The 24,393-nt window shown below is 47.5% G+C and overlaps 1 protein-coding gene across 1 annotated transcript in view; it reads right to left on the bottom strand.

The window, feature by feature from the left end:
* CCDC187 (coiled-coil domain containing 187) overlaps positions 1–24,393 on the bottom strand; it is a 282,400-nt gene that overhangs the window by 238,805 nt on the left and 19,202 nt on the right. Inside the window, exons 3-5 of the mRNA XM_078640350.1 lie at positions 11,736–12,349; positions 3,633–3,764; positions 2,241–2,345 (exon numbers count right to left, since the gene is read on the bottom strand). Of these exons, the coding sequence (XP_078496476.1) occupies positions 2,241–2,345; positions 3,633–3,764; positions 11,736–12,349 (851 nt within the window). The remainder of the gene's footprint in view (positions 1–2,240; positions 2,346–3,632; positions 3,765–11,735; positions 12,350–24,393) is intronic.

The raw sequence follows: 24,393 nt of genomic DNA on the forward strand, positions 1-24,393 counted from the left end.
TCACACAGCATCAGCTACATATCAACATGTATCAGATGTAACACAAATCCACATCAGATCATGAAGCAACAAAGACCTGCTGGCCGGATCGCAAACGGTCGAAGGCGCATCTACTTCTTGATAGGAGAGTTAGATTTGTGTCAATGATTTCAACCTGGGGACCCTAGTAAAGGGACTCACATCAGAATCACCCTGACAGTTTGCTTTGTCGATATCTTGTGGCCATAGATGCTCATAGTAAAAAAACAAAAACAGAAGTTTGTTTCCATTCAAAGCTTGTCTATGGCAAACAGATCAGGGATTTGCGACTCGTTCGATACGGGGACCAAAGAAGGTCATCCAGAAACTCCAGATGATTCAGTACGCGGCTTATAGATTCTGCCTAACCCCAGCTCTGAAAGAAAGCTCGGCTCCTCGTGGTACAATGGATCCTATGCAAAGCTGTCTTAACTCTCTATAAATCCACCAGAGGAACACAGCGTTATAACCTCCAAAACTGACTCCTCGTTACAACCTTTGTTGAACACATGGTTGAGCAACGAAAGTTTGACCAGTCAACTCAGATACAAGAGACAGAAACATGGAAATATCACCAAGGTTTAGAGTCAACACCTTTGGAACTCACCAGATCCCCACCTAAGAGCATTTTGCAGGTTTGTACCATTTAAAATGTATTAGAAACCAACTTATTCAAAAGAACTGCACAACTAGGCTCCATCCAAGCCACCCTCTGATTGTAGGCAATGGGCCCCATCCACCGGAGTATCCCGCATAATTTCCACCAGCTGGCACTCTTGACTTATCTGACAACCTTATGGTTGAAAACAAGCCCAATTCAGCACAGTGACGCAGCTTTCTGTTAAATGTACATCCAATAGAGGGATGTGGCAAAGAAATGGGGGGTGGCCACAACACCACAGATGGAGGAGTGGCGGAGAGGTCTGGATCTCTATATGGCAGCCAAAAGGGTCACATATAAGGCACGGGGCTGCCCCAAGAAATTTGGCAGAGTCTGGAGCAAATGGAGGAAATACCATGGCCTTGATGGGGGACTGTGAGATTGGACACTGGGGAAAGGCGCATCCACAGACAGTAGTGCACCGAAAGGCAACCTATTATGGCACTACTGACTTGGGCCCAGACAGCGCTAGTGAAAGGGTCTGCGATGAATAACAATATACTGCTTTTAATGGTGAGGCTGGGTGGGTGGGGGGATGGAGGGCGGGGTGTGTTGGCCTATGATGACATGACTGTATTGTTGTTACATGATAAAATGCAAATAAAAATATTTTTTCTTAAAAATGTACATCCAATATAAGTCAATGAAAACAAAACACACAACCCTGCTCCTGTTGCTCAGGAACAGGTCGTCATGTTCCTAAGCATCATTGGTTTTTAAGAATTTAACCCCTTGCATGCTGATGACGGCCCCCAGCCGTCATGCACCGCGGTGCTCGTGTGCTGATGACGGCTGGGGGCCGTCATGAACCCGCCCACTTGTGATTTTGCCGCACAGGCGCAGAATCGCAGCCGCATGCAAGGGGTTAAAGAACTACATTTATATGCCGTATTCCAGAAGAGTGGCATGCATGTGACTGATCTGATCTTGGGTGCTCTCTATAGATTCCGGTGGAACGTCACTAGGGTTTACCACAGGGATCAAGTTGGAGTCATGGGATGAGGACTGCTTCATACAACGAACTAGCTGATCACGCCCAACGACTCTCCTTTCTAGCTGACTGGTAGCGCAGGGCCTGCTGTCATCATATATTTCATCCAGTAACCATTTATCACCCAGTTTGACTAACACCGCCTACTTATTGTCCACATCGAATGTACGCTAATGTTTCAGACAGGGTGACCTGCTGGAAGGAGGTCTGTATCTGCACATTCAGTATCTGTCCAGAGAACTCAGCCCACACCTAGTAAATACACTACATATGTCTGTTTTATTCCAATGCTATTATATTATGATTCTATTGATTGTATTGCAGTAGTATAGCCATTGCTGTTTTATTTGCATTGACACGATGCTTATTCTCATGTTTGAGTATAATTCAACTCTCCCTTGAACTGTATGTTTTGTTCATCCATGAATAATTGGTAAATCACGTTTAGAGACCTGAAGAAGACCCTCTGTGCAGGTGTTGCTTCAGTTTGCCCCATGAGAGGATTTGTCCAGATAGAATCTTCAGTTGCTTCCACAATCACCAACAGAGGCCATGCTTTGCTGCCCATACCTGAATCTTTCTCTTTTTTGGTGTCCGTGTGAAGTTTGGATGAACTGTTTTGTGAGCCACAACGCCAATGTTTTCTGTTTTCTGTGCTCTGTTTTTCATCTTTAACTGCAACAAGAATAAAACTAGTTTAATTGGACTCTTTTGCATCAATCCTGGTTTAATGCCTGTGCTGTCAAGCATGTTGTGTGGGCGGGCCCTGGCGTACCTGCACTTATATGACACACAGAGACGCCCTTGAGGTTGAAGTCTGCCATGTAATTGGACCCATCGACCTGTTTTCGTACTCGCGTATCAACCAGATTATCTATGATTTAGACATAATCATCAATAGAAAACCATAGGTTTTGACCACTCTGATAGGGGAAACAGCCCTCACAATGAATGTCGTCACCCCGCATGCAATTACAACGTGGTCCTTACAACGACTGCGCTGTAACAACGCATACCATTACCCTGCAAGTCAAAACAATCACTTGCGGAGCGGGGAGAAGGTATTGGATTTAAAATCCAACACCTTCCCTACTGTCCGCACAGACAAGAGTTGGAATAGTACATTATACTACTCCAACATCCAGCGCCCCCCTCTGCAAGTCGTTGTTACGACTTACGGGGTAATGGTATGCGTTGTTACAACTCGGTCGTTGTAACAACAGCGTTGTAATTACATGCAGAGTGAAGGCATGCGTCAAAAGAAGGCATATTCCTCTAATAGTCTGTCAGAGATAGCAATGGTGGCACTAACACTCCTTCGTCGTACCTTGCAGAAGCATAGTGGCTCAGACTGACGTTGCCTCTTAGCAGGCACTAGGCCAACACTCGAGTAGTGGGAAAATAATACACTCCCTATTTGTGATGGTAATTGTTTGGTTTTCCTGAATTTCACGCTTGTTGCATTTGATGTGATGTCTTGATGTGGCCATGGAGGGCAACCAGAACAGGGCCTACCCTTAGGAATAGTGAAAATGAAGGGGCATTTTCAGGAACCGAGAGCATCAGTTCTAAGCAGAGATCATATAGCTTTTGCATGTTTGTGTACATCATATTTATCTTCCAACAAACTTGATTTTGGTGATGGTGGAAACGGAGTAGGCTCTGCCATTGACATACTGAAGGTCCGCCTGACCCTAAATGAGGAGAAAAGACCTACAGTTTGGTGGAGAAGATACTCCTTCCCCTTTGCAAATGAGCACGCTCTAAATCAAACTCTAAATCGGGCTTATAAAGTTTAAAACTCAAAATGTCCAGGAGATTTGCCAGTTATAGCTTCCTGAGCTAACTATAACTTGCCCTTGCCATGCATTTTTTATGATCTTGCAAATTAATGTGGTGCAATGTCTGCCCCTTCCCCCCAAAATTCAGTTCTAGAGACATAGTCATACAAGATGTACTCACCTCCTGACCGGCTTTTAGGATCTCCATATCCAAGATTTTGCGGTCCAGTCATGCCACGACATTCTGTTCCTGGTTTCGTGACCTCCTCCTCAGTGGGGAATGTGCTCAGATTGCCATTGACAGAACTGAAGCCTGTAAATCAAAAGGAGATGTGGGGATGTGCATGAAATAAATAAGGGTGGAATAACAAATGAGTGACAAAAAGTTTGTGAAGATCAGTGAAATAACTGGCCTTCGATATTATATATGTTTTTGAAAGCGTGTATTCTGTAATGAAGGCTGGCATATACCCACACCTTCCTCAGGTCACTGTTTATTGACAGATTAGTAAGTCATCCTGTTTACACAGGTTTTATAAGGCTGATCGGCTTTAGTTAATTACCCGTGTTTTGTGACCACATCTTGAATACTATTTTCAACGTTCGACCTTAGTCCCTACACACATATTTAATAGAAATGGTAACATGGCCTTGTGTAAAGCGCTCTGACACCCTCTGGGACTAGTCCACGCTACATAGAGAAGCTAATGAATACATACAAATAATTAAATAAACCCCTTTCTATCACAGGCAAGAGTTACAATTAGTCGATTCAAAATGTATTGATTAACCACCAGGGTTTAGAAACTGAACGGACTCTGGCCACTCTGTGTTAATAGTTTGAAAAATACATTTCTTGGAATTTTCTTCCTTTTGTGAAGTTTTATATAGGGCAAACTTGGGCCTTGGGCACTACAGCGCTATATGTTGCACATTTTCAAGCACGTGGCTACTAAATGATATGTCGAGAATTACAGGAAGTTGAGCTGTGACCTGAGGTCGAACTTGGTCTTGAAATGAAAAGTAATGAAATTTAGATTTTAGAGCGCTCTACTACCGAAGGTGTCTAGGCGCTGAGATTCTTCACATGCTGTAAACAGCAGCTCCTGCCATTAGGCCACATCTCCTCCAATTTCTATGCATTAATTGACTCAACAATGCAGTTTTGCAAGGAAAATGTCTTTGGTTACAATCACGTTCAAACTGACATATCAGCCCTCTCAAGCCCTTTGAACCACTAGCGTTTTTTCCGTTCACCTCTGATTGTGCACCCTCTCAGAAACCTCTAGCAACCCTTGCCCCCCCCCCTTTCACCTCTCGCCTCATTGCATCTCGGAATGTTTCTGTTTTTTCTTCATTTTCACTGCCCTTTATTTCTACTTTGTGAAGTTGCTTTCAGCGGACACTGTTTGGTAATCGGTTGATTGATCCGGTTTATTATTTAAAAATAGCATTCAATCTAATCACGGGTTTCTGTGCAATATGACTCACTAAGATCGAACAATTCTGGCAGAAGTAAAGATGTATTTTTGCATACCAGGAGATCGTTTGCGCTGATCTAGTCATGTGTAATCTGAATGAATGTATTTAACTCGAGCCCTCTCATTCCTGGTTAAGAGGCTTTTTCAGAATTCAGGACACTGAGGAGGCAGAGCAGTCTGGCAAAATCATGTGCGGTTTCACTGTTTTAATGTATCCAACCGGCCAAGGTTGAGTATTTCTGGCCTTCAAAGATATAGAAAATTCATTTTGGGTAATCAGCAGAGAGGGAACAGTTACTAAACTGTGCATCTGATTTGAGATTTATATAGCGCAGCAATTACCCTAAGGCACCAAGGCGCTAGAGACCAGCTGTCCATAAGCAGGAAATAGAAAGAGACAGAAACTCCAGCTAGATGCATAGCCTTGAGGATCAGACAGCTCTACTGGGGCTTTAAAAGAAGACAATTGTTAGTATCCTAGCTATTAAGAACTGAACGAGGAGGAAGATGTGAAGGCAGAGCAGTCATAGTTGATGAGACTTGTCCCAGCAAAGCATTTCCCCTGAGGTGTTTGCTCCAATTTTGTGGGACACGCCCCCTGTATGGCATGCATTGTTGTTCTGTGTACCATATAAGTTTCCTTTTTAGGTTTTGCCTGGCGAAAAGATGCGCTCTGCGCATCTTTTTCGCGCAGGCGAAAACCTGATGAGAACTGTAGTGGGGTTTGGGTCGGCCCTCGTCATTTATTGGCTGGCTCCATAAATGGAGCCTAGCCATTGGACGAGGGGCCTGTCCGTCAATGCCGGACCAGATTCGGGGGCGTTCCCGCGATTCTTTGGCTTTTGCCGACGTCACGCGACGTCAGCCGAAAGCCGGGAACGCCCCCGAATCTGGTCCGGCATTGCCGGCACCCGCCTTCCTGCTCCGGCCGTCTTCTGTGTCTCTCCTTCCCCTTTCCCGCCCCCTCCCAGCAGTGAGTGATGACACAGCTCCTCCCCTCAGTCACGCGTGTAAACAAACGCCTGCATCACTGTGAGGCTGCCGGTGCTTATTATTAGAGTTTCGAAACTAGACAGCCGCTGCATCCCGCTGAACTGCTTGTAGCGTCTCCGCCCGGGAACCACGCACAGGGAGCAACAGACAGCACGGGGGCGGCATTTCAATGAAACTTGACAGAAACAGGATTACTTACAAACCATAATATCGATTGCAGGTAGCTGCGAGGAGTAGGGCATTGTTACATGCTGCAATCCGACACCCAGCTAACCGATTCACTCCAAGAAAGCTGCACAAATACAACATGCAATAGTTGAAGTTCTTCCCCTACCTTCTCCTGTGCGTGCACCCTTTCGTAGGAGAAGCGGTCCCTTCCGAACACAGCGTTCAGCATCTCTGCAGTCCCAAACTCGTTCCCAAAAGACAGAAAACTGGAGCGGTCCCAGGACGCAGAGTCCGCTCACAAGCGACTGGGCAGGGAGCGGGGCCTCGTGACATCTGGGAGGGGAACCGGTTCTTGGCAGCTAGATCAAAACCAGTGGCTACCCTCTGTGTTCAGGTGTCACAGTGCTGCTTCCTAGTGCCGCTGTCACCTGGTTTGTCCCGCCCCTTCGCCCGCCTCACGCCCATGCATGACAGGCAGCAGATTAACCCAACCACATGGCTGCCGGCCACTCCATGCGTTGTGCAATTTTTAAAAACCCATGGCAGTGTGTACAGTCCTGCACTGTGGCCGTCTTCAGAAAGCATTCGCCTCCTTACACATGCAGACAGAAGCAGCAGAATTCCGAGCTGAACTTGTTTTACCCAGACAGTGTTTATTTAAAGCGTTTACATTGCAGCACACGGAAGTCTGTCAGCGCTGTCTTTTTCCCACTGCTGCTCACGTTATATATTTCTAACCGTTATTACAAGTGTTGTAGTAGGTGCACCTTTTTTGTGCAGTTATTCGTTCAACTTGAACCGTGCATTAACGTGAAGTAGATTATGTAACCATCGACATGGTTCTCATCAGGAAACGTGTCATTTTCATTTACAGCGATATGCCTGCAAGTCGAATTTTCAAACGATAAATTCTAGCGACCTCTGATTCCGTTGTAAGTGTTGTGGGTCTCACTTGGATACTGCACAAGTGAGGGGGATCATTTTGGGGTTGGGGGTTGACAACAAATGCTGCAGGCAGAGGGAATGTGTCTTAAATTGGTACGGTGGACATGGGGCTAAGTTCTGCAATTGTACTACTGAAAATGGCTGTGACGTCACTTGGTGCAGCAAGAGGGCTAAACACTTAAACGAGTTGTCAACCTGGATAGGTTTTTACATCGAGTCTGTGACTGGCGTTTTAAGTGTAATGGAGATGGCGTTAAGAAGGATGGTGTCTGAACGTGATGGTGGTTTCAGTAATTGCCGCCATGGTTTCAAAGGCCAGCGGCAGCAGGGCTCTGGAGAGGGGCAGGAGGCGGGCTTACGGACTGCGCAGCTAGTACTTGTTAAAAGCTGGAGGAGTCTCTGGAGAGAACAAGGACACCATTCAGAGCGTGGCAGGCAGGGACCCGAGCGAGGGAGGAGACCCGAGGGCGGAGCATCGCGGGAGCTGAGCAGAGGGAGGGAGCGCAGGCACAGAGCAAGGTGCAGGATCCCGACCGGCGCTGACTGAACGACCCCCAGCCATGGCTGCCGCTAGCAGGGCGATGCTCTTCCACCTGACCCTGCACCTCCTGTCCCTGTGCGCCTGGGTGTGCGCTTTCAACCTGGACACGGACGACGCCATCCGCAAGACAGGCGACCCCGGCAGCTACTTCGGATTTTCTCTGGCCATGCACCGGCAGTTGAAGCCGCAGGACCGACGAATGTAAGTCCGCTGGCGTGGTCTATTATGCTGCTAAGTTGCTTGCATTTTTTGCTAAGTTTTAAGGACAGCTGGTGCTGAATATTCTTTTCCGGAGGCGCCGTGTGTGCCAACACGGGGCAAACCTTTCTGGTAGTTTGTGCTAGTTTTCAAAAGTCCCTTGCCCCGTTGCCCCCCTTGCAGGGCTCCCCCCAGCGGGGCGAATGAGCGCAGATGTTGGTGATGCCAGCGCACAGGTTGTAAAAGAAATGGAACCTGATTTGAGTTTTGTATTCCTTCTTCTCGAGCGGGTTGAGTGAGGGTAGCGAGAAGTCAGCTGTCTGCTTCTTAAGTGCATTCCGATTAATACTTGGTTGCGGACGGTGTATCTGCGCCCCCCATAGTTGTAAGCGCTATATAAATGTTACAGTGCGCAGGCATGCCGGCTGCTGTAGATGGCACGGGTCCTCGTTGTACAGGTTGTTGTTGTGGGGGGTCGGATTGGGGTATGCGAAACCCTGCACAAGGCGGGGGCGGGGCGATGGCAGCCAACAGACCCCCACCAGGCGAGATATGCATGACAACAAAAGGCCGCGGGCTCCCTTCACCCCCGAGCAAGGCTGCATTGTCTTCGCACCAGGAAAGGCCCAGCCTTTCCGAAACGAAACTCCATGCAAGGCCCTTCCACAGGGAGTTCATCGTGAGCAAAAGAGAAGCGTCTGAGAGGCTCCGAGCATGTGCCACCGGTGAGCCCTGCTCACAGTGCGTGAAAGCATCCACGGCTTAAAGTGTCTCTTCCGGGTGATGACAAGTTTACTAGCACACCAAACCTCCAATCATCATGTGCAGGCTGTAGTACAAATGTCCTAACTGTAGGAGGCAGCGTGCACAACCCCCAACCAGTGAAAAGCAAAATGATGTTGAGTCTTTTCCGAAATTCTTGTCAACAACTTAACCTTAAGCGTGCCAAAACCTCCTCTCGTACTGTTTAGTTGTCAGTCAGCAACTTCTGTCCAACTGCAGGCTCCTCTATTCTGACGGAGTCGCTCACTCACCCCTGTTGCCTGCTTGTGCCTCCGTTTTCGTGCCCCTGTTGCCTGCTTGTGCCTCTGTTTTCGTGCCCCTGTTGCCTGCTTGTGCCTCTGTGTGCCCCTGTTGCCTGCTTGTGCCTCTGTGTGCCCCTGTTGCCTGCTTGTGCCTCCGTGTGCCCCTGTTGCCTGCTTGTGCCTCCGTGTGCCCCTGTTGCCTGCTTGTGCCTCCGTGTGCCCCTGTTGCCTGCTTGTGCCTCCGTGTGCCCCTGTTGCCTGCTTGTGCCTCCGTGTGCCCCTGTTGCCCGCTTGTGCTGTGTGGGTGTGTGTGGAGGGCTCTGGTGTGGCGCCGCGGCCAGGGTGACTGACGCTGGAATCTGGGGACCACGGTTCGATCCCCGGCTCCGGCGGCAGGTTAGCCCAGCACCATGTGACTCTGGGCAATAGCTCGCTTAATCTTCCCGATGGCCCCCAGCGCCTAGAGACCCTTACGGGTGATTGTGCGCTTTACAAATGTGGACTTCTTCTGTGTGGCTGTGTGTGTAGGAAGCTTTGTGTGGCTGTGTGTGTGGGGGGCTTTGTGTGGCTGTGTGTGTGGGGGCTCTGTGTGGCTGTGTGTGTGGGGGGCTCTGTGTGGCTGTGTGTGTGGGGGGCTCTGTGTGGGTGTGTGTGTGGGGGGCTCTGTGTGTGTTTGTGTGTGTCATTTGCGAGATATAAAGCTAGTGGCATTGTAAATGACAATGCCATTTATTTATGTTAAAAAAAACATAAATAAAAATAATGTCAAGAGCAATGCCAATAGCTCTAACTTTAACAAAGGCAAAACCATTGCATTGTAAATGCTTGTTGAGTCATGGTACAGCTGCCATCTATTGATGATTCCCATTCACAGACAACCGGTTGCCATGACAATCACTGTTGTTTTTGCATTTGTCATCCCGAGTGGGAAGGGTATGCTCAGACCTGAGTCCCGTGCTCTCAACACCACTCAAGCTATCCAGGCTGATGAAGGCTGATAGCCAGAAACCGGTCCTAGGATGCTTGATTCCGGTCCAGGGAAGACATGGCTTGGCAGTTCGGGCTGAACTGTTCCCATGAGGCACAGGGTCAAGGCTGATTTGCATATGGCCATGTCTGAACTGGGGTGGTGTGGAGTGCAAAAAAACGATGGATTCAGGCCCAGATCTCTCTACTGGGGTGAATGTATGACATTGTTCTGCATTCTGTCCATCAACTGTTGTTTTTGCATTTGTCATCCCGAGTGGGAAAGGTATGCTCAGACGTGAGCCCCGTGCTCTCCACACCACTGGAGTCAAGCTATCCTGGCTGATGACGGCTGATAGCAAGAAACCGGTCCTAGGATGCTTGATTCCGGTCCAGGGAAGACATGGCTTGGCAGTTCGGGCTGGACTGTTCCTATGAGGCACAGGGTCAAGGCTGATTTGCGTATGGCCAGTGTCGAACCCAGGGTGGTGTGGAGTGCAAAAAAACGATGGATTTAGGCCCAGATCTCTGTACTGGGGTGAATGTATGACATTGGTCTGCATTCTGTCCATCAACTGTTGTTTTTGCATATGCCAATCACTAGGAGCATCAAGATAAGGGCACATCACGGTAACAACTAGTGTTTCTGTCTTGTAACAAATTACCTCAGCTTGCTTCTCTTTAGCGACATTGGCCCTTTCTATCCACCCGTCTCTTTTGGGGCACCGTCAGAGAAGGGCGCCTGCAACGTACAGGCAGAACCCTTTGCCCGCCGGTCCACCCGAGGAGGCCGCATTTTGGCATAGGTGCGTTGTAGGTAATACTAACCTGTGACTAAGAAGAAGGGTGAGTCAGTTAACCACCCTTTCTGGGTAGTTATAATTATTGTGACCTAAAACTTACACGTTGGTCCTGAAGAAAGCCCTCCGATCTCTCCTGGGCGATAATACGGGGCTGAAACATCTCGACCGTTTGATTTTCACTATAACAGCACAGTGCTATAGAACATTAACACTTCTATAGAAGCACCAACTCGTTTTTAACCTTGCTACCACTCCTTCTGAATAAAGAGTGTTTGGGAAGAAGAGCGAAGCAATGTTAACTCACTTTCACCTACCCCCACCTCACTTTTTATCCCATTTCTGGTCACTACTGTAAGAACCAGTGGTTCTACGGCCAGGTGGAGTAAAGCATTCCAGAACAAAACCCCATGATGATGCCTTCGCATTCATAGAGGCGGAGAATCAAGATATACCGCCCTCGCTGTTGATGGTGCTTGAGGGTTTTAACACAGGTCACAACACCTGACCCTGGAAATACAGGTACAAGTGATCCATTCCCTTTTGATTACTAAACGTATTAAAACAGAAAATGGGGTAGAATAGAAGCGAGGTCCTGTAGCATTTGTGTCTGCAGTCGGTGTTGTCATTTGTGATCCAAAATTGGGAGCTTGGATTGGAAAGTTACCAAAAGCGACCCCGATTCTCCTAATGCATTGAAGCCAAACTTGATACACGCGCGACTTAGGCAAATGTCCGGCCACGTGTGCTGTCTGTAAGCAAGTAACCTCTGATCACAAACCTCTTTCAAATGTGAATTACCGATCAGGCAAATGGGTTCTGAGATTTACAAAAGCCAATAGTCACCTTGGGGTCAAACACAATATACCTCTCTGTCATATTCATGCACCATTGATTAACAAAGGAATTCAATATTTCCAGTTATGCATCTATCATTGGACGCACAGAAAAATATATGGAAGGGAGGCTCTTAAAATGCAACTACTTCTGGCCAGTAAAGAGAATGTAGCTTTTAGAATATTACACATAAATTAAAGGTTGGGCAATACACAGAAGGGCAATGAAAACTGACGCTCAAAAGCATTTGGAATATGAGAGCGATACGTAAATAAGCACTCTGTGGACCACTAAATGCAAAAATACAATATTACTGAATACGTAACTGACCTCTATAAACTGGCGGGGGAGGGGCAAATGTCACCTTGCGCACATTCCGTCTGAGAGAGCTTTTATTGACATTCTCTCTATGTTGCCAGAGGTTGGATCCATGTTGTCCCACAGGAGCACCAATAAGCCGCCGCCGCTGCTCCCTGATGAGGTCTTTGAGCTTCTCCAGCTTCCTCTCTGGGGATTTACTTTTGAGACATTCTAGCTTCTGGATGTAGGATCCGACTGGTGTGCCAACCTGGGATGACTCTGATTGGCAGGGCGGGGACCATTTGCAAATGGTGCTCTGCAGGGAGAACGTCCGGTGGTTCCCGGATACAGCATCTGAAACTTCCTCCATTGCTTCAACAGGACTCTTCACATTTGTCCTATCGGTGACCTGGTCCCTGAAACAACCCCACTTGTTTAGGGAGCAAGGGCTTCTGGGATAGGAAGAGTCACTGGGCTGAGTCAAGTCCTCTTTCTCTTCTAGTATATTTTGTTTCGCCAGGCTTACATTTGGTTCTCCGCTCTCACACAAGTGTCTCTCTACATTGGTCCATGAACTTTGCTCCAATGACTTCCCAGAAGAATAGTCCTCTTTCGAGATTAATGAACTGCTTCCAACATCATCCCTTTTTAAATGAAAAAGCATTAAAGAGCATTATTAATCCCTTTTAAAAGAGAAAAACATTAAAGAGCATTATCAGCACTTAGTAATGGAATATATTAGTTACACTCAACTTTACAAAGTATTTTCAACCACAGCACCTTCTCCAAATTATACACAAGATAAGAGCCATCTAGGTCTACATGTTCCTTTGTGGCATTATTTCATCAGAACTTCTTTATTATGTCCTATCCGAACCCTTCCAGCAGACACAATTACACACATTGTGTCCCTTGTCGTCTTTTTTCCTAAAAAGCACACTGAGGATGCCAGTGGCACCAGGAAACACATGGGGGCAGATTTACAATTACTGGAGCATCGCTGCATATCAGCAGGGATGCGCCAGTTATAGTGCACCGCAGCTCCGCCACTCTGGATGCGCCGCATGTACAATGCGGCTCACCATGGGGCAAAAACAGCTCAGATGCGTCACGCATCTGTGCCGTAAAAGCGGCGCATTGCTGGAGTTGCTTCGCAAGCACGACGCAGCTCCAGCAAGGCTTGGGGGGCTCTATCTCCACAATGCTGTGTCAATCCTTACGCCTGCTTCATGCAGGCGCAGGGTTTTGGCGCAGCATGGGCCCCAAAGTGACTGAATGAAATCTTGTACAAAAGTGACGCAACGGCGGCGTAAAAGAGGCGCAAGGGGCTTGTAAATCTGCCCCTAGCCCTTTCGAGGTGCGCACATCAATCCTATTTTTTTATGCTCTTTGGCCTCACAAGGAGGATAAGAACTGCACAAGCCAAAGTCTTCTTTCCGACATCAAATAACTACGAAATTTGCTGAACATTTAGGGCACCAATGGAATGTCGTGACAAATACAGAGCCAGCCACGAGATGCTTAACCTCTTGGCCCATGAATGGAAGAGCAGAGAAGCCAAATCCACCAATCATGGAGGGAGAATCATGAATCTGTGGCACGTGGACGCGGCTGGTTGGAGATTGCCATGGACTGTGGTACCCCAGCTCCCATGAGTGTCCCAAGAATTCACAATCATATCTTTCAATCACATGGCTGAAAATAAAGATATCAGAGTCAGTATTCAGGAGCCAGGCTGGGCGCAGGGACAGGAGAACGGCCCCACCGTTGCGACATCCCTTCACAACAGACGAGAAGAGGGACGAAGCGATGAGCAGGTAGCCTCAGCGTTGCCTAAGAGCAAACTTAGGGTTTGGTGATAAATAAAAACGACACACTTTTTAGAATTTTTTTTTAATACGGAGGAGAATTCAACGGCTGATTTCCTTTATACTGGGGATATTAAGATGGAGAAATCCAAGCAGTGGGTCCTACACTTTTTTGGGGGGCATTTCCTCCAGAATTTGAAAGATCTTTTACGTATCACAAATCTTTCAATCAGGTCCAAATTTAGGGGGGGTGACTTTAATTTTTACCTTTAAATACAGTGATGGCAAAAATTTTCATAAAACGTGCAATGAAATTTCAGATAAATCTTGTTAGGCCGAGTCTGTGGTCCTGATTATACGCAGGAGGGTACATTCCAATCCCTGCACAAGCAGGACTTTGTGCAAGTTCGGAATCCCAAGTTCTGTAGCAATGACCTCACTTCCGGGGGTTTCCCCTGATGCATTTCAACAGGTAAAACCTGGCGATGTTTTCAGGGAGGAAAGGCCCAATAAAAAAGAATACATTTGGATCTCTTAGAATACATACCGAATCCACACGTTATGCCTCATTTCCAGGGCCAAAACTCAGAATAGGAGATATTTAGTGCACCCGGAGAATGTCTCATCCCAAGGTGTTGACATTTACTGGGAGAGGTAACAAAGCATGTGCCTTAGACATATTAAAGCCATTATTTGTGTTTAAACATTCTTTTAGACACCAAGAGAATCACATCTCTATATGGCGCACTCATCCCAGGCGCCCAGCTATGCAGAACCACAAACCATGTTGGAATTCCAGAACAATGCGGATCCATTTTGATCTAACTGGAAGCCCCCTCCAGCCCTACCGCATGACCTCTACACTGCGCTTCCAACAGGTCCCACCATAATTACAACTCTTACAACCAACTACTCTAGACAGGTCTCCAGCTAGTTCGAGTTCTCACCCCTTTCTGCTCCAGTGGTAGGACTAAGGGTAGCACGAAGACCACCGCCATATGACTGAAGACCCCTCTAGCCGCAATGCACGACACCCTAGCCTCCCGACACATGTCACACATAAGTACACACTCCATGCACGGAAAGGGCTACAGCCAGTGTGAACAACCATCAAGTACCCTCTTGCTTCACCCATATGCCTCAGAACAGTACCAAACTCACGGGGACATGCATGGAGCACCCTTTGGTCCCACACAAACGACAACCAATGCTTCTCACATGGGTGACATTAAAAAAGCACTGTCCCAATCACTCATGCCAGGCAGGGAGGCCAGCCTATGGCACTGCCTCTTGGCGGGTATGAGGCGACACCCGCCAAGAGGCAGTGCTATAGGTCCCCACCGGTGCTATGTAATGGCCAGGTAAGTTAGAGTAGACTCACAGACATGCATTTCAGAGCTGAGGTGTGCCATCTGAGTCAACTCTGAACCCCCACATAATCAATTAACCTTAACGTTACCTGCCTCACATCTCAGGAAAAGATGGAAGGTAATTAAGCAAACCAAAAACGTGACAAGTTTGGTGACATCCCTTATAACTTTGTAACTGTCGAAGGTTTGATTACTCTGCGGCTTATTTGGCGCACTCTTGGCCTGAGTTTTGAATTCCATTTCCAGCAAGTTTGGCTCATATTGATCAATGGAACCAAATGTGTTAGGTGCAAAAACGGTGTTTAATGTGGAGCTAGCCAGGGGCGGCTCTAGGCTCATGGCGGGCCCGGTTGTATGACGTTACAACACATTTTTTACAATGCAACATCCATTACAACGCATTCCATTACAACGCATGCCATTACAACGAATATTGTTAAACTACCTTTACAACGCATTCCATTACAACGCATACTACCTTTACAACGTATACCATTACAACGCATAACATTACATTGCATGTTTGGTAAGTATTGGATAGTGTAGGGGTAAAAATTACTATTCTAAAACCCGTGGGTGCAACAGTAGGGTAAGTGTTGGATAGTGTAGGGGTAAAAATTACTATTCTAACACCAGGAGGTGCAACAGTAGGGTAAGTGTTGGATGGTAATGTTATGCGTTGTAATGGTATGCGTTGTAATGACTGCGTTGTAATGACATTCGTTGTAGTGGTATGCGTTGTAGTGTCATGTGTTGCATGGTTGCGTTGTAAAGACATGCGTTGTAATGGATGTTGCGTTGTAAAAGTTTCGTTGTAATGGTAGTGCGTTGTAAAAGTTGCGTTGTCAAGGTTGTTTCCCGGCAGGCCCTGGGCAGGGATCGTAGGTAAGGGGCCCCGGAAGAGGGGGTCCGGGTGCTCAGGAACCAGGAGGAACGCAGGCGCGGAGGCCAGTGAAGAGGGGGGGGGCGGGGTCAGGGTGTTTGGAAGTGAAACAGAGCCTCAATGAATGCAACAAAACTCAGCAGAACTCAGCAAGCTAAGACCAGCTCTTAGTCATATAAAGCACTGTTAGTGGCAGGTGGAATAGTGTATTTTCTGCACATTAACTTGGGCTTTATGGCTTCTGCGTATGTTAACACACCCCTGCCCTTTATCCCTTACAACAGACACACGAGTAATAGGCCCCATAGACTCAGACAGCAGGCGGGGTGCCCCCAGTCGGGTTTAAATCATAAGCCCCCACTAAAAGCCTTCCGCAGAGGAGAGGTGGGGCGAGGGGGTTAATTGGAAAGTCGGAGGGGTGGCTGCAGAAATAATGACTCTCTCTGAAAGGTCCTTTCTGGTCCTGGATGAGACATATTTACATCGCAGGAGTGCAAAGGGGTTACCGTCAGCAAGGCCTTGTATCCAGTTCTACTAACATGGCGGGCGTTGTGAGATCAAAAGACACAACCCTGGAGAGAGAGAACAAACAGACCTGACAAGAAACAGTCCCGGAGCAGGGAGAACAAACAGACCTGACCAGAAACCGAGCTGGAACAGAGAGAACAAACAGACCTGACAAGAAACCAGCCTAGAGCAGGGAGAACAAACAGACTTCACAGGAAACAGAGCTGGAGCAGGGAGAACAAACAGACCTGACAAGAAACCATCCTAGAACAGGGAGAACAAACTGACCGGACAAGAAACCGAGCTGGAACAGGGAGAACAAACAGACCTGACAAGAAACCGTCCTAGAACAGGGAGAACAAACTGACCGGACAAGAAATCGAGCTGGAACAGGGAGAACAAACAGACCTGACAAGAAACAGAGCTGGAACAGAGAGAACAAACAGACCTGACAAGAAACCGTCCTAGAACAGGGAGAACAAACAGACCTGACAAGAAACAGAGCTGGAGCAGGGAAAACCAACAGACCTCACAAGAAACAGAGCTGGAACAGGGAGAACAAACAGACCTAACAAGAAACCGTCCTAGAACAGGGAGAACAAACAGACCTGACAAGAAACCATCCTAGAACAGGGAAAACAAACAGACCTGATAAGAAACCGTCCTAGAACAGGGAGAACAAACAGACCTGACAAGAAACCATCCTAGAACAGGGAAAACAAACAGACCTGACAAGAAACAGAGCTGGAACAGGGAGAACAAACAGACCTTACACAAAACAGTCCTAGAGCAGGGAGAACAAACAGACCTGACAAGAAACCGTCCTAGAACAGGGAGAACAAACAGACCTGACAAGAAACCGTCCTAGAACAGGGAGAACAAACAGACCTGACAAGAAACCGTCCTAGAACAGGGAGAACAAACAGACCTGACAAGAAACAGAGCTGGAACAGGGAGAATAAACAGACCTGACAAGAAACAGAGCTGGAACAGGGAGAATAAACAGACCTGACAAGAAACAGAGCTGGAACAGGGAGAATAAACAGACCTGACAAGAAACAGAGCTGGAACAGGGAAAACAAACAGACCTCACAAGAAACAGAGCTGGAACAGGGAGAATAAACAGACCTGACAAGAAACAGAGCTGGAACAGGGAGAACAAACAGACCTAACAAGAAACAGAGCTGGAACAGGGAGAACGAACAGACCTCACAGGAAAACAGTCCCAGAGCAGGGGGAACAAACAGACCTCACAAGAAACAGAGCTGGAACAGGGAGAACGAACAGACCTGACATGAAACCGTCCTAGAACAGGGAGAACAAACAGACCTGACAAGAAACAGTCCTAGAGCAGGGAGAACAAACAGACCTCACAAGAAACAGTCCTAGAGCATAGAGAACAAACAGACCTTACAAAAAAACAGTCCTGGAGCCGGTAGAACAAACAGACCTAACAAGAAACAGTCCTGGAGCAGGGAGAACAAGCAGACCTCACAAGAAACAGTCCTAGAGCAGGGAGAACAAACAGACCTAACAAGAAACAGTCCTGGAGCAGGGAGAACAAACAGACCTGACAAGAAACCATCCTAGACCAGGGAGAACAAACAGTTTTCACCAGAAAACAGCCCCAGATCAGGGAGAACAAACCGAGTGGACAAGAAACAGTCCCGGAGCAGGGAGAACAAAAAGACCTAACACGAAACAGAGCTGGAACAGGGAGAACAAACAGACCTGACAAGAAACCGTCCTAGAACAGGGAGAAAAAACAGACCGGACAAGAAACAGTCCCGGAGCAGGGGGAACAAACAGACCGGACAAGAAACAGTCCCGGAGCAGGGAGAACAAACAGACCTGACAAGAAACCAGCCTAGAGCAGGGAGAACAAACAGACCTGACAAGAAACAGTCCCGGAGCAGGGAGAACAAACAGACCTGACAAGAAACCAGCCTAGAGCAGGGAGAACAAACAGACCTAACACGAAACAGAGCTGGAACAGGGAGAACAAACAGACCTAACAAGAAACAGAGCTGGAACAGGGAGAACGAACAGACCTCACAGGAAAACAGTCCCAGAGCAGGGGGAACAAACAGACCTCACAAGATACAGTCCTAGAGTAGGGAGAACAAACAGACCTGACAAGAAACCATCCTAGAGCAGGGAGCACAAACAGACCTCACAAGAAACAGTCCTGGAGCCGGTAGAACAAACAGACCTGCAAAGAAACAGTCCCGGGCAGGGAGAACAAACAGACCTCACAGGAAACATTCCTACAACAGGTCGAACAAACTGACCTCACTGGTAACAGAGGTGGAGCACAGAAAACAAAGAGACCTCTAAAGTAAGGTCCTACAGCAGGGAGAACAAACCAACCTCCCAGGAAAACAGTCCTGGAGCAGGGAGAACAATCAGACCTGACAAGAAAACAGTCCAAGAGCAGGGAGAACAAACCGACCGGACAAGAAACAGAGCTGGAGCAGAGAGAACAAACAGACCTGACAAGAAACCGTCTTAGAGCAGGGAGAACAAACAGACCTAACAATAAACAGTCCTAGAGCAGGGAGAACAAACAGACCTAACAAGAAACAGTCCTAGAGTAGGGAGAACAAACAGACCTGACAAGAAACCAGCCTAGAGCATGGAGAACAAACAGACCTAACACGAAACAGTCCTAGAGCAGGGAGCACAAACAGACCTAACAAGAAACAGTCCTAAAGCATAGAGAACAAACAGACCTTACAAGAAAACAGTCCTGGAGCCGGTAGAACAAACAGACCTCACAAGAAACAGTCCTAGAGTAGGGAGAACAAACAGACCTGACAAGAAACTAGCCTAGAGCAAGGAGAACAAACAGACCTTACACGAAACAGTCCTAGAGCAGGGAGCACAAACAGACCTCACAAGAAACAGTCCTGGAGCCCGTAGAACAAATAGACCTAACAAGAAACAGTCCTAAAGCATAGAGAACAAACATACCTTACAAAAAAACAGTCCTGGAGCCGGTAGAACAAACAGACCTCACATGAAACAGTCCTAGAGCAGGGAGAACAAACAAACCTAACAAGAAACCGTCCTGGAGCAGGGAGAACAAACAAACCTAACAAGAAACCGTCCTGGAGCAGGGAGAACAAACAGACCTGACAAGAAACAGTCCCGGAGCAGGGAGAACAAACAGACCCAACGGGAAACAGTCATAGAGTAGGGAGAACAAACAGACCTGACAAGAAACCAGCCTAGAGCAGGGAGAACAAACAGACCTGACAAGAAACAGTCCTAGAGCAGTGAGAACAAACAGATCTCACAAGAAAACAGTCCCAGAGCAGGGAGAACGAACTGACCGGACAAGAAACAGAGCTGGAGCAGAGAGAACAAACAGACCTGACAAGAAACAGTCAAAGAGCAGGAAGAACAAACAGACCTGACAAGAAACAGTCCGAGAGCAGTGAGAACAAACAGACCTCACAAGAAAACAGTCCCAGAGCAGGGAGAACAAACTGACCGGACAAGAAACAGAGCTGGAGCAGAGAGAACAAACAGACCTGACAAGAAACCGTCCAAGAGCAAGGAGAACAAACAGACCTAACAAGAAAAAGTCCTAGAGCAGGGAGAACAAACAGTCCTCATCAGAAAACAGTCCAAAAGCAGGGAGAACAAACGGACCGGACAAGAAACAGATCTGGAGCAGAGAGAACAAACAGACCTGACAAGAAATCGTCCTAGAGCAGGGAGAACAAACAGACCTAACAAGAAACAGTCCTAGAGCAGGGAGAACAAACAGACCTAACAAGAAACAGTCCTAGAGTAGGGAGAACAAGCAGACCTGACAAGAAACCAGCCTAAATCAGGGAGAACAAACAGGCCTAACACGAAACAGTCCTAGAGCAGGGAGAACAAACAGACCTAACACGAAACAGAGCTGGAACAGGGAGAACAAACAGACCTAACAAGAAACAGAGCTGGAACAGGGAGAACGAACAGACCTCACAGGAAAACAGTCCCAGAGCAGGGGGAACAAACAGACCTCACAAGATACAGTCCTAGAGTAGGGAGAACAAACAGACCTGACAAGAAACCATCCTAGAGCAGGGAGCACAAACAGACCTCACAAGAAACAGTCCTGGAGCCGGTAGAACAAACAGACCTGCAAAGAAACAGTCCCGGGCAGGGAGTACAAACAGACCTCACAGGAAACATTCCTACAACAGGTCGAACAAACTGACCTCACTGGTAACAGAGGTGGAGCACGGAAAACAAAGAGACCTCTAAAGTAAGGTCCTACAGCAGGGAGAACAAACCAACCTCCCAGGAAAACAGTCCTGGAGCAGGGAGAACAATCAGACCTGACAAGAAAACAGTCCAAGAGCAGGGAGAACAAACCGACCAGACAAGAAACAGAGCTGGAGCAGAGAGAACAAACAGACCTGACAAGAAACCGTCTTAGAGCAGGGAGAACAAACAGACCTAACAATAAACAGTCCTAGAGCAGGGAGAACAAACAGACCTAACAAGAAACAGTCCTAGAGTAGGGAGAACAAACAGACCTGACAAGAAACCAGCCTAGAGCATGGAGAACAAACAGACCTCACAAGAAACAGTCCTAGAGTAGGGAGAACAAACAGACCTGACAAGAAACTAGCCTAGAGCAAGGAGAACAAACAGACCTTACACGAAACAGTCCTAGAGCAGGGAGCACAAACAGACCTCACAAGAAACAGTCCTGGAGCCCGTAGAACAAATAGACCTAACAAGAAACAGTCCTAAAGCATAGAGAACAAACATACCTTACAAAAAAACAGTCCTGGAGCCGGTAGAACAAACAGACCTCACATGAAACAGTCCTAGAGCAGGGAGAACAAACAAACCTAACAAGAAACCGTCCTGGAGCAGGGAGAACAAACAAACCTAACAAGAAACCGTCCTGGAGCAGGGAGAACAAACAGACCTGACAAGAAACAGTCCCGGAGCAGGGAGAACAAACAGACCCAACGGGAAACAGTCATAGAGTAGGGAGAACAAACAGACCTGACAAGAAACCAGCCTAGAGCAGGGAGAACAAACAGACCTGACAAGAAACAGTCCTAGAGCAGTGAGAACAAACAGATCTCACAAGAAAACAGTCCCAGAGCAGGGAGAACGAACTGACCGGACAAGAAACAGAGCTGGAGCAGAGAGAACAAACAGACCTGACAAGAAACTGTCAAAGAGCAGGAAGAACAAACAGACCTGACAAGAAACAGTCCAAGAGCAGTGAGAACAAACAGACCTCACAAGAAAACAGTCCCAGAGCAGGGAGAACAAACTGACCGGACAAGAAACAGAGCTGGAGCAGAGAGAACAAACAGACCTGACAAGAAACCGTCCAAGAGCAAGGAGAACAAACAGACCTAACAAGAAAAAGTCCTAGAGCAGGGAGAACAAACAGTCCTCATCAGAAAACAGTCCAAAAGCAGGGAGAACAAACGGACCGGACAAGAAACAGATCTGGAGCAGAGAGAACAAACAGACCTGACAAGAAACCGTCCTAGAGCAGGGAGAACAAACAGACCTAACAAGAAACAGTCCTAGAGCAGGGAGAACAAACAGACCTAACAAGAAACAGTCCTAGAGTAGGGAGAACAAGCAGACCTGACAAGAAACCAGCCTAAATCAGGGAGAACAAACAGGCCTAACACAAAACAGTCCTAGAGCAGGGAGCACAAACAGACCTAACAAGAAACAGTCCTAAAGCATAGAGAACAAACAGACCTTACAAAAAAACAGTCCTGGAGCCAGTAGAACAAACAGACCTCACAAGAAACAGTCCTAGAGTAGGGAGAACAAACAGACCTGACAAGAAACCAGCCTAGAGCAGGGAGAACAAACAGACCTGACAAGAAACCAGCCTAGAGCAGGGAGAACAAACAGACCTGACAAGAAACAGTCCTAGAGCAGTGAGAACAAACAGACCTCACAAGAAAACAGTCCCAGAGCAGGGAGAACAAACTGACCGGACAAGAAACAGAGCTGGAGCAGTGAGAACAAACAAACCTAACAAGAAACCGTCCTGGAGCAGGGAGAACAAACAGACCTGACAAGAAACAGTCCCAGAGCAGGGCGAACAAACAGACCCAACGGGAAACAGTCCTAGAGTAGGGAGACCAAACAGACCTGACAAGAAACCAGCCTAGAGCAGGGAGAACAAACAGACCTGACAAGAAACAGTCCTAGAGCAGTGAGAAAAACAGACCTCGCAAAAAAACAGTCCCAGAGCAGGGAGAACAAACTGACCGGACAAGAAACAGAGCTGGAGCAGAGAGAACAAACAGACCTGACAAGAAACAGTCCCAGAGCAGGGAGAACAAACAGACCTGACAAGAAACAGTCAAAGAGCAGGAAGAACAAACAGACCTGACAAGAAACTGTCCTAGAACAGTGAGAACAAACAGACCTCACAAGAAAACAGTCCCAGAGCAGGGAGAACAAACTGACCGGACAAGAAAGAGAGCTGGAGCAGAGAGAACAAACAGACCTGACAAGAAACAGTCCCAGAGCAGGGAGAACAAACAGACCTGACAAGAAACAGTCCCGGAGCAGGGAGAACAAACAGACCCAACATGAAACAGTCCTAGAGTAGGGAGAACAAACAGACCGGACAAGAAACAGTCCTAGAGTAGGGAGAACAAACAGACATGACAAGAAACCAGCCTAGAGCAGGGAGAACAAACAGACCTGACAAGAAACCGTCCTAGAGCAGTGAGAACACAAACAGACCTCACAAGAAAACAGTCCCAGAGCAGGGAGAACAAACTGACCGGACAAGAAACAGAGCTGGAGCAGAGAGAACAAACAAACCTAACAAGAAACCATCCTGGAGCAGGGAGAACAAACAGACCTGACAAGAAACAGTCCCAGAGCAGGGAGAACAAACAGACCCAACGGGAAACAGTCCAAGAGTAGGGAGAACAAACAGACCTGACAAGAAACCAGCCTAGAGCAGGGAAAAAAACAGACCGGACAAGAAACAGTCCCGGAGCAGGGGGAACAAACAGACCGGACAAGAAACAGTCCCGGAGCAGGGAGAACAAACATACCTGACAAGAAACAGTCCCGGAGCAGGGAGAACAAACAGACCTGACAAGAAACCAGCCTAGAGCAGGGAGAACAAACAGACCTAACACGAAACAGAGCTGGAACAGGGAGAACAAACAGACCTAACAAGAAACAGAGCTGGAACAGGGAGAACGAACAGACCTCACAGGAAAACAGTCCCAGAGCAGGGGGAACAAACAGACCTCACAAGATACAGTCCTAGAGTAGGGAGAACAAACAGACCTGACAAGAAACCATCCTAGAGCAGGGAGCACAAACAGACCTCACAAGAAACAGTCCTGGAGCCGGTAGAACAAACAGACCTGCAAAGAAACAGTCCCGGGCAGGGAGAACAAACAGACCTCACAGGAAACATTCCTAGAACAGGGAGAACAAACTGACCTCACTGGTAACAGAGGTGGAGCACGGAAAACAAAGAGACCTCTAAAGTAAGGTCCTACAGCAGGGAGAACAAACCAACCTCCCAGGAAAACAGTCCTGTAGCAGGGAGAACAATCAGACCTGACAAGAAACCATCCTGGAGCAGGGAGAACAAACAGTCCTCATCAGAAAACAGTCCAAGAGCAGGGAGAACAAACCGACCGGACAAGAAACAGAGCTGGAGCAGAGAGAACAAACAGACCTGACAAGAAACCATCTTAGAGCAGGGAGAACAAACAGACCTAACAATAAACAGTCCTAGAGCAGGGAGAACAAACAGACCTAACAAGAAACAGTCCTAGAGTAGGGAGAACAAACAGACCTGACAAGAAACCAGCCTAGAGCATGGAGAACAAACAGACCTAACAAGAAACAGTCCTAGAGCAGGGAGCACAAACAGACCTAACAAGAAACAGTCCTAAAGCATAGAGAACAAACAGACCTTACAAAAAAACAGTCCTGGAGCCGGTAGAACAAACAGACCTCACAAGAAACAGTCCTAGAGTAGGGAGAACAAACAGACCTGACAAGAAACTAGCCTAGAGCAGGAAGAACAAACAGACCTTACACGAAACAGTCCTAGAGCAGGGAGCACAAACAGACCTCACAAGAAA

Source organism: Lissotriton helveticus, chromosome 5_1, assembly GCF_964261635.1.
Source record: "Lissotriton helveticus chromosome 5_1, aLisHel1.1, whole genome shotgun sequence".
NCBI classification, from domain to species: Eukaryota; Metazoa; Chordata; class Amphibia; order Caudata; family Salamandridae; genus Lissotriton; species Lissotriton helveticus.